The sequence below is a fragment of the Aristolochia californica genome, unplaced genomic scaffold (genome assembly GCF_029961685.1).
Source record: "Aristolochia californica isolate CCGP_79_NKW_82.1479 unplaced genomic scaffold, dmAriCali1.0.hap1 SCAF_10, whole genome shotgun sequence".
Lineage (NCBI taxonomy): Eukaryota > Viridiplantae > Streptophyta > Magnoliopsida > Piperales > Aristolochiaceae > Aristolochia > Aristolochia californica.
In genome coordinates this window covers 33,057,608-33,068,073 of record NW_027181771.1, presented here as the reverse complement: position 1 = coordinate 33,068,073, position 10,466 = coordinate 33,057,608, and the positions used below count along the sequence as shown (strand labels likewise).

Below are 10,466 nucleotides of genomic sequence, written 5' to 3'. Positions count from 1 at the left end.
TAACCATATCAACAACAAATCTAAAGATGGACTAATTGTCTTCATAATGACCTTGTATTAACAAATAATGTTTAATCAATCTTGAACTAGGTGTAGGCATCAAGTTGGTTGAAGCAAACATCTCGATTTGATCCAACCCAAAATACCCAAGCTCAGGTTTTCTTCCTCACCTCACATGGCGAAAACAAGGTTGGAGAAATAAGCTTTCATGGGTTTGGGACAGTGATGAGTTTTACCAAACACGACCCAACTTTGACCTAATAAATATATATATCATATTTTGCTCTCCAATTCCGTCAAATTCAGAGGTGCTTTGAACATCTGCTTTCAACTTATGATCACGATTGGAATCTTAGTAGCCAACATAGTCAACTATTACACTGCTTCTGTTTCATGGGGATGGAGACTCTCCCTGGGGCTCGCCGGTATCCCTGCTCTGATCCTCATCATCGGATCCTTCTCCATTTCTGAGACACCCACGAGTCTCATTGAGCGAGGTAAGCTGTCCGAGGGTAAAGCTATTCTGAAAGCGATCCGTGGTACGGATGATGTCGATAGGGAGTTCGAGGAGATCCAAGACGCCTGCGAGATGGCCAACAGGATAAAAAACCCGTTCAAGAACCTCATGAAGACCAATAGCAGGCCTCAGCTCGTCATTGGTGTGCTTATGCAGGTCTTCCAGCAATTTACTGGAATCAATGCCATTATGTTCTACTCTCCTGTGCTGTTCCAAACAGTTGGATTCAAGAACGATGCAGCTCTCCTGTCTGCGGTGATTACTGGAACCGTAAACGTACTCAGCACCCTCGTCTCCATTGCGCTGGTGGATAGAGCAGGAAGGAGGAGTCTACTTCTCGAAGCCTGCGTTCAGATGGGAATCAGCCAGGTAAGAACATTTATTTTATTTTTCTCTTAATAGCACCTTCTTCTATGGCTGACGCCTGGGTGAAACTGGGTCTCTTCAGGCTGCAATCGGTGTAATCTTGGCAACGAAATTATCTCTCACGGGTTCTCTTGACCACGGGACCGCAATCTGGGTCGTGTTACTGATCTGTCTCTTTGTCTCTGGCTTTGCGTGGTCTTGGGGGCCATTGGGTTGGTTGATCGCCAGCGAGATCTTCCCACTCAAGACCAGAGCGGCCGGATTCTCCTGCGCTGTCAGTTCCAACATGCTCTTCACCGCTATCATCGCTCAATCGTTCTTGTCCATGATGTGTAAAATGAGAGCCGGTATCTTCTTCTTCTTTCTTGCATGGATCGTCGTGATGTGTCTCTTCGTCATCTTCTTGTTGCCGGAAACCAAGCAGGTTCCGATAGACGAGATGGTCGAGAGAGTATGGAAGCAGCACTGGTACTGGAAAAAATTCATGGTTGACGACGACGAAGTATATAATAAGAAAGCAAACAAGTTGGAGAAAGGAGTGTCCACCTGATCATTGTTCCGGCCACGTCCGTTGCTTTTCATTTCTGAAATTAGTATCGGAATCATTTTGTTGGCCCTTGTTCTGAACAATCAATACAAACGAATTGGGTACACACGTGGGCTTAATCAAGGGTATGGGTGCCAGGTTCGACCACCCTAATATGGGATAAGTTTAAATGTCTAATTTTCAGCTTCCATATATTTTTGAAATTTTTTAGATTTTTCACCAAGGTGGGCCCCCACTCACAAAATTAGGGTTGGTGCAAGGATAGAGTACTTTAACAATCCAATAACCACCAATTCACAACTATTTCAACCAATTTCGTGCAAAAGCATAGCAATTAGGGTTGACATCTTCAATTGGGTGATAATGCATGCATCCAACACTGGGTTATCTAAAAAAAATAATTAGGAAGCCAATTAGGGTAATCAAAGGGTAGAGAATCATTCAATGATTCATAAAGACTAGTAACCCTAAGGTTATGGCCGAGAAAAGAAAAAAAAGTTAAACTTTGATGAACCAACATAAAAAACTATACTTTTTCTCCTTCTAACAAGTTGTTCTTTTCAAAAATTGCAAGAATCTGCAGTAGAATGCTCCCAACAATGATTTACTGCTCTGATACCATATAAAAATAAAGATTTTGGTGCATGAAAAGGATTGAGAGAAAATGAGAAAGGAAAAAGAATTTATTATTCTACTTATCACTCACTCAAAAACTTTTCATGCCATCTATTATTCTGCTTATCAGTCACTCAAGAATATGTCATGATGCATGAAATATTTTGGCCAGTACATATGCTCGGCCCTCGCGTGGTCACATTAAATAGACGATAAAGAAACTCAAACATACCACTAAGGGGTCTCAAACAATTTTTTGAGTATATGCAGTTTATTAAAACGTGGGCTGATGAACTTGTGGCCCAAGGAAAAATCATAGATCAAGAAGATCTCACTAAGATAATTTTGGATGGGCTCATCGATGAGTACAAACTACTTATTGATACTATCAATGGTCATGACAAGGCAATTTCTTTTAATGAGTTGCATGAAAAACTCATCAACAAAGAAGTCTTTCTATGTGTCCAACAAGCTCACTCCTCTCCACTCCCGGCCTATGCAAATCCTGCCAGTGCTCTCTCCAATTCCGACAAGTCCGGTAATTGTAATTACCGACAACAAGGGCCACCCTCATCCCGCCGACAACTAGGTACTACCTCAGGTTTCTACAACATCGTCACTCCGGATAGTTGATCTCAGCCTCAACCCTACCTCGGTCGTTGCCAGTTGTGCCGGAAAAAAAGGACACAATGTTCTGTCTTTCACCAGATGCAACAATCTCTGCCACTTTCCTAGGCTCTTTGCACCCCCTCTCACTGGCAACCTCGCCCTTCGACATCATGGCAACCATGAGCTAATCTTACAACCACCACTTCTCTTATTAGTTCTCCTTAGTTTCTGGATAGTGGAGCGTCGTACCATGTCACCACCGACTTGAGTAATCTCTCTCTTTATACTCCTTATGACGGTATTGATGACATTATGATTGGAGATGGCACAGGTCTTTCTATTACTCACTCTGGTTACAAATCTTTCTTTACACACTCTTGCACATTTTTATTAAATATTGTTCTTTGTGTTTCCACCATGCAAAAGAATCTTATTTCTATTTCTCAATTTTGTCAAACTAATCATTTTCCATTGAATTATTACCCACTTCTTTTCGTGTGAAGGATCTTCATACGAGGACAACACTTTTACAGGGTCGAACTAAGGACGGTGTGTACGAATGGCTATCGTCCCAAATCCAATCTCCACCAATAATTGTTTTCTCTAGTGTCAAGACCACTTCGTCTGCATCCTCCTATTTTAGAGGTTTCAACGAACCATCTCTCCACATATTTTTGGTGTCACAAACTCTTACTTGATTAGAAGAGAGCTATTGAAGGTCTTAGTGAAGTTTTGGTGGATAATGGAGAGTAAGCTCGCTGTTGGTCACGCTAAACACAATGTGGCCAGAGAATCACGAACAAGGCGGGTCTGTCTGGGTTTCTCTTTGTGAGGGGATGTTGAATTTTTTCTTCCCACATGAGAATTTTAGAGTTTTTTGAAATTTAGAGTTTAAATTCTTTCTTTTAAATATCTCCTAATTAAAAAACTTAATTGAAGTTTAGTTAAGTTTCACCAAAAAGAAAAAAAGTGTTCTCCAATGCACCATTTCCAATGATAATCTCATTCAATTTGAGTTCATTTTTATAGGGAAGTCCTACACGACAAGTTTGATTCTACTCACCAAGGCAGGTCCTTTTGTACTCCCAATTGATGCCAAAAAAATTCTTTCTGATTAAGAATACCAGAGAGAGTTCAGTTACATCTGAAGGGAACAACCCCAGGCATGAAAACTCGGAACAAAGAGTGAGGAAATCTCCTGATGATGAATGCCTCCTGCAACAGATGATTTCAAACTCTCATGCAGTCCAGTCCACCTCTAGTTTAGAAACAGTACTTGCCCCCTTCAGCAAAGCAGCAGAACCCACAAACAAGATGATGGTTTATCCTATCCAAACTTGGTTTTTAAGATTCATGGAGAAACAGCACGGACCAATGAATCCTGTATATGAGATAAGGACAGAGCACCAAGCAAACACCAATGTGGGTTGGGGGAAAACCTTGCTCTCAACGAGATGGTGAGTTCTAAAACCAAACCAGAGAGTCGGTGAAAGCCCTTGCAATTACAGGATGCAAAGGAGATCATGTAACCCAAGACCATGACAATCATGAACTTGTAATGATTCTCCACGAACAGAGTCCATTCATGACTACTGTTACAGCCTAACATTTGGAGTTTACAGAGTAAAAAATACCTTTCATAGTTGAGAGGGAATGAGGCAGAAGTAACTGGTTGCTGCAAAAGAAGAATCAAGCGAATCCACTATTTTGAAAGAGGTTCAGAAACACAGATAAGAGAGAGATCATCCAATAAGCTTACCTTTTATAAAATGAACAATCTACCACAGGGAAGTAAACATACAAGGTGACACTGCAATGTGCTTATCAGATAAACACAGATGAGAAATGGATGCGTTTTCCCACAAGAACAGAGAAACAGAACTCCAAAAGTAAAAACACCTGGTGCGGTCCTCGATTCAGTACAAACGAAGCACACTCCTGGCAAAAGAATGAGAGCTCTTTGACCTACTCTTCCCAGAAACCCCAATGACATTCCTCCTGCTACTCCTCAAAGGCGTCAAGTAAAACCTCAAGAGTCCATTATCAAAATGACTGGGAGAATACCTTGCACTGCGGTTCCTCTCCAGCACAAACTCTTCTCTCTTCTTCTTACTATGCCCGTTAGTCTCTGCACTACTCTTCCTTGTACTCCCAAACGCAGATCCTCCATTGTTGTAGGATCCCCTCGAGCTCACGCAACTGTTACTTCGAAACACTTTCCGGTTAAAAGCACCCCTTGGATCACCATTAACATCCCGCCGGAGCTCCGGCCATGATTCCGAGAATGAACGATCGATGACACTAGCTCTACAGGATCTTTCGTCGTCGTCATCTTTATTTCGCCTGTGAATCAATCCCCAAATGCTCCAAGCCATACTCCACCTGCGCGATTTCTTGCTTTTCGTCTGCACCCCGGTTGCGTCCCGGTAAACAGAATCAAAACTCTCCCAGCAATCATCTCTAAGCGAGTTTGAGTTTGAATTGGAATCTTTAGACTCACGATCAATGGAGGGACCCGAGAGTTTGCTTCCATTGATAGAATCGACAGCGGCTGGGGAGACCTTCGAATTGGAAACCGACTTTGTTTCGTCAATCTCAGCGACCTTGCGAACGGAGCCGGACCGTTCGAGGTTCTTCCGCCGCCGACTGGAGGAAGAGGAATCTGAGTAGTACTCCCTAGTCTGAAGCGTGCCGCCGGGTGTCATCGGATCCTCACTAATTGAATTTCTCGCTTCTTCGACGGGGATATGGGTATCGGACCTTGGTACCGGCGCCGGTGCATCCTCAAGTACAGAGAGCATTGGCGGCAACCGGGGCACCCGAGCTCCGATCAAGTGACCGTCCCAACTGGCTCGCGGCTCGTCGAAGGAGTACCTGGCATCGTCGAAGGAAATCCTCCCGGCATCGAGAGAGAATCTCGGATCCGTGTCGCAGGATCGCCGCCCGTAACCGTAATCCGCGACCTCGGACTGCGTCTCGCGGTACCGCGACTCACGGAACCTCCGGGAAGACAATGTCGGCTTCTCGCTCTCCCCCGGCGTCGACTTGTCCCGGCTCTTTTTTATCTTCTGCTTTCTCCGCCATTTCTGCCACTTCTTGCTGAAAACAGACGCCGCCACCCAAAAGCTCCCGGCTATTTCCTTCAAATCTCTCTTCTCCTTGTCCGTCTTCTCCGACTTCCTCATGGAATCAAGATCAATGTGATCCTTGATGGTTTTCGTTTCCTCTTCTTCGATTTCCCCTTCCTCCTCAACCTCCTCCTCAGCCTCCTGGATTTCGTGAAACTCCTCGGCCACCAGCGGCTCCGAAACCCGTATCTCCGGCTCCGAAATATTCGCAAACCCTACCTTGCGGGTGTCTACTTCGATTTCGCCCAAAACCTCTTTCCCCGTCTTGTACTCGTCGTCCTGGTGGAAGAGAGAGGAGAGAGTACTCCGACCCCTAACGTCACAGGACCTCCTCTGCGGTTCAAAGACGCCGGAAAAAGTCTCTGCTCTAGGTCCAGAGAATGACTTGCATCGCCGGAGTTCCGGGAAGAAAGAACCAGAGGAGGAAGCCTTGTTCCAAGGATCCCCTGCGCGAAAGATGGCCTTGAGCGGGTTAGTAGAGGAGGTGCTTTTTCGACGAGTATCCTGCAGCCGATCGAGGCCGGCGAGGCGCTCTCGCAGGCAGGCAGCGCAGAATCCGGTGAAGTGCTGATCGGGGTGGCGTTCGCAAGCAGTGAAGCGGGAGGGCTCCAGAGTCGTCATCAGGAGAGACGCGCCGTGAGCACCCTCTGAGAACCGCTGCGCATGTTAGGAACGACGATGCTAGCCCGAATGGAAAAACGGAGGGACGAAGGCAGAGAGAGAGAGAGAGAGAGCGGAAAAACCTCTGAAAAACCCTGCGAGGCCGTGTTTTTCTCTCTCTTTTTCTTTTTTTTTCGTTTTTTAAAGCTTTATTGCTGGGCGACTGATTTTCAAAGATTCCTGCAAGGAAAAAGGCAAAAGCAATCACGCCCTCCCCCCCCTTTACTTTTCCTATTTTTTTCCTTCTTTTTATTAAAAGAAAATTTTTCCCTCCATCGGCTAAACCAGCTCGGCTCATTTAAGAAGCCGGCTCTTCTCAGTTAACACGGCTCATAAGTCGCTAACTGTAACGCCTGGGATTCCTTCGGAAAAAGAAAATAAAAGGCAACATGTTTAAGCTAAAACGTCCCATCTTAATGTCGCCTTGGGAGCCGTTACTCAGACTCCTTTTGTCCCCTGAAAATAACATTTTTATTTTTATTTTTGTTTTTATTTACCGATTATTACATTTCAGCCCCCCCACTATAATTACGGAATGAGTGCGTCCGTGTCGACCTACGGATTACGCTACGTTGCATGAATATGTGTGTGTATATAATATACACACGTCACCCCGTCCACGCTCACGCTCTAATTTTTCCTTTTTTTCATAAATAAAAAAATTAGGTTTCATTTAATTAAAAAATTAGCATTAATTAAGTAATAAGTGAAGAAGGCGATGATGATGATGATTGAGAAATCCCCGACCACAAAGCAGTTTAATTTGAATCCGTCTACTAACGTGCGTTGTCCGGTGGGCCCCGCGTCCCATACACGCCACCCATCATGACTCGAGAAAATGGCGTTTGCCATAATTACGAAATTATAATGCCTTTCACGTATTTGTTTTTTATCTCCCGGACACGATTGGCGATGCCCCCGGGGTTGGGTCCTACTTGATGGCCGGACGAGATTGAATTCATCAAAACTGAAAGATAGAAAAGTGTGCTAACGTGAACCGAAGGGTAGGGAGAGGCACGGGCGGGGTATCCGATAAAGAAGTTGATGCGTTTATACATAAATGGTGCGGTGTGGCGCGCTAACGTGGGCCGTAGAGGTTAGGGGAAAAAAGCTGCTACCATATATTCTCGACGATTCGGAGTCGGATCTCCGCCTCGGCCTCGTGTACAACCAAGTACAAGCCTCTCGAGTCTGACGGACTCGAATCAAAACATCAGGCTGAGTTGACACGGACGATTCGGAATTTGATTTTGAAAAGACAACTGAATCAGAAGCGGAACCACCGAGTTGGTCACGAGCGGCCATGAGAGAGGAATATGAACGAAGTGCCGAGTACAAAGCGTAGGGGAGACCGGAGAGGCGGTCCTCACGGGGGGGGGGGCAAGATCACGTGAAACGGGATGAAAGTCACGTGAGGGAAGCCAAGTCGAGCACTTTTACTGGGATCTCTTCTCTCGCCACTGTTTCAGAAAGAAGAAAAAACACAAATGGGGAGAGATCAGAGAAGAGAGAAGTCATAAAGCGGAGTTGTGTCATCGACTTGCCTTCTTTTTCTTTTTTCTCTCTGGAGTTTGTCTTTACAAGCTTTTCTAACTTTTGTTTCTTTGCAAGGACAAGAAAGAAAGAGAAAAACAAAACTAAAATATACGACTGTGAGAGAGATAGAGAGAGAGAGAGACAGACAGAGATTCGCCTCCATGCCCCACCTGAAAAACTTTTCTCTTCCTTTCCCTGTTTTTTTTTGTTTAGATTAGGATAATTTATTTTTTTAAATAAAATATTTATTTAGGATAAATGAATAAAAAAATCTTGTTATTATCTATATATTATGCAAAGGCACCCATGAGAAATATCCAAATGAGTAAAGTTTTATTTTAATTGTTAAAAATTTCCATTCTGTATAAATCTTCTTTCTGTTGTGTGCAATTTGATTTTTATTCTTCCTTTTGATTTTTAATATCCCAGAAAAGTGATTGGGACTCAAATGAAAAACTATCAGCATCAGAGAAGATTACAACAGTGAGAAAGCAAAGGAAAAACTAAAGAAACCATGACTCAAATGACATGTAAATGTGAAGCAAATATTTCTTTCACGCAAATGGAGAACCAGTCAAGGGTTTAAAGAGCAAAAGAAAGTGGAAGACAAAGATTTAAATAGAAAAAAAAAAAAAAAAAAGAGCCTGTACCATGAAGTCTAAACTGAAGAAAGGAACTGTATTCTTTCTGAACGATTCATCCTTCAAAGTTGTGATAATGCTCACCAGAAATGATACTTGAGAGAAAGAGAGAGTTGTTCTACAGTTTTACTCCTTCACCTTTCCTATCCCAGAAATTTGATTTCTTTTCCAAAAAAAAAAAAAAAAAAAAAAAAGGATTTTCCTCAATTTTTTGGGCTGATGAAGGTGATGGAACCATGACATTGCTCCCATCTGAGGATTTCCATCAGTTGCTGTGAACCCCCTCCGCATGACGTCACCCTGAACCCTAGCAGAGTAGAATACCTTTAACCAAGAGAATTCTACAGGTTTTCAACATTCTGCGACAGAACTTTTATCCAATTTAATCTGAACCATTTTCTGCTTTTCTTTTTCCCCCAACCCCACTCAACAGATACTCATTAGGCCCAGTTCTTCTTTCCAGTTCATCTTCCCACAAGAAAAAATGACTTATCTGATGCATAAACAATTTATAGCATATGGGAGAATGGATGGATAGTGACTAGAGAAGAAATGCAGCAGCAGAGGTTGTAATGTCTTCATGTAAGCAGCTCATGCGTGTGGATCCCAAAGCTGTTGGAATTTCTCCTCTGAGGGGTCTCTGCTCTGTCCTTGGTCTCTTTTATGTTCTTTGTTTGCTTTATTTTGGCTGGTTGTGTCTGAGAGCTGATAAAGGAGACATCGCTGTTGGAGCATGCACAGGACACTCAGATGTTGGGTTTTGAGGCAACTTTGGAGCTCTTCCCTGTTCTTCCTTTGTTTTATTATTGCAACAGAGAAGATTCCAATACAACTCTTTGGATTGGAGGCTTTCTTACCAGGACTTGTTTTAAAAATCACTTCCGTGATCTAATACTTCAACAAGAGAGTCAGAGAGAGAGAGAGAGAATTAATGAAAAAGAAATTTGTTTTATTGGCAGAATTGTAGTGATAAGCTTGCCATGAAGATAAGACCCATTTACCTGCATGGATGGCTCAGATTCTCCATATCCCCAAGAAAGGAAAAGGACTCAAGAAGGGGACCAGGCTGTGGGTGGAAACTGAGCTGATTCTGACTTTCAAACTCTTTTACCAATGTCTTCATTCTTCAATGGGGCCAAAACCCCATTTTGTATGGTCATGTAGATTTTAGGCATGAACACTTGGGACCCTGCACACTTGGGGTGACCAACGACTCTTCTTTGCACAAAATAAAAAAGACTTTCATTCTTCCCCAAATCATTTGAAACATCTAATGAAAGTATTTCAAGGAATGGTCACTGGTCCACTACACATTCTGCCAACTGGCTACTCTCTGCTGTAACTCTTGTGTTATGCTGCAGGCATACTCTAGACCTCTTCAAAGTTTATTGATGCAGGATTTGTCGAGAAGACCCAGGTAGTCGATTGTGTCATCCTGTTTTGCTCCTTCCACAGGATTTATCTCGAACGACCAACTCACCAGAGTTGAATCATCACCATAATCCAGAAGTCTCACAGTGTTCACACACCCATCAAGGCCTACATTACTGGTTTCCATCTTGTAGATGTAAGTGTAGGAAATTGGGTCTCTTAGAACAACCTCTCTCTGATCCATGATCTGTCGCCGTCGTCCTGGGGGAACATGAAGCCAGAAACCAGACTGATGTAACCAGGAAGGCCTTCCTCACCCACCAGTTTGGTGGTTTTCTCGACCATAGGCATCCACTCTGGTAGCCTCTCGCTCTGTGAGACAATGTCTCAAACAGTTTGAAGGGGCGCCCTTTCTGACTTTGGAGTTCTTCCGCCTAGTAATGCCAGGAACAGTATAGTTCAATAGTCAAAAGATG

The 10,466-nt window shown here is 43.5% G+C and overlaps 2 protein-coding genes across 2 annotated transcripts; one reads left to right on the top strand and one right to left on the bottom strand.

Moving 5' to 3' along the window:
• Window positions 1-283: 283 nt before the first annotated feature.
• LOC137943126 (sugar transport protein 8-like) lies at window positions 284-1,433 on the top strand (the record flags this gene model as incomplete). The annotated part of the gene is made up of 2 exons (XM_068788820.1): window positions 284-886; window positions 966-1,433. Coding segments are annotated over 2 exons (1,071 nt in total), but the record flags the coding sequence as incomplete, so codon positions are not given.
• A 2,966-nt stretch (window positions 1,434-4,399) lies between these two features.
• Window positions 4,400-6,558, bottom strand: LOC137942528 (protein OCTOPUS-like). The gene has a single exon (XM_068788218.1). The coding sequence runs from the start codon at window positions 6,401-6,403 to the stop codon at window positions 4,571-4,573; it is 1,833 nt and encodes a 610-aa protein (XP_068644319.1). The 5' UTR covers window positions 6,404-6,558; the 3' UTR covers window positions 4,400-4,570.
• Window positions 6,559-10,466: the final 3,908 nt, after the last annotated feature.

Coding starts and splice junctions, on each gene's coding strand:
- LOC137942528 (XM_068788218.1), bottom strand. CDS start 6,403: ATGACGACTCTGGAGCCCTCCCGCTTCACTGCTTGCGAACGCCACCCC.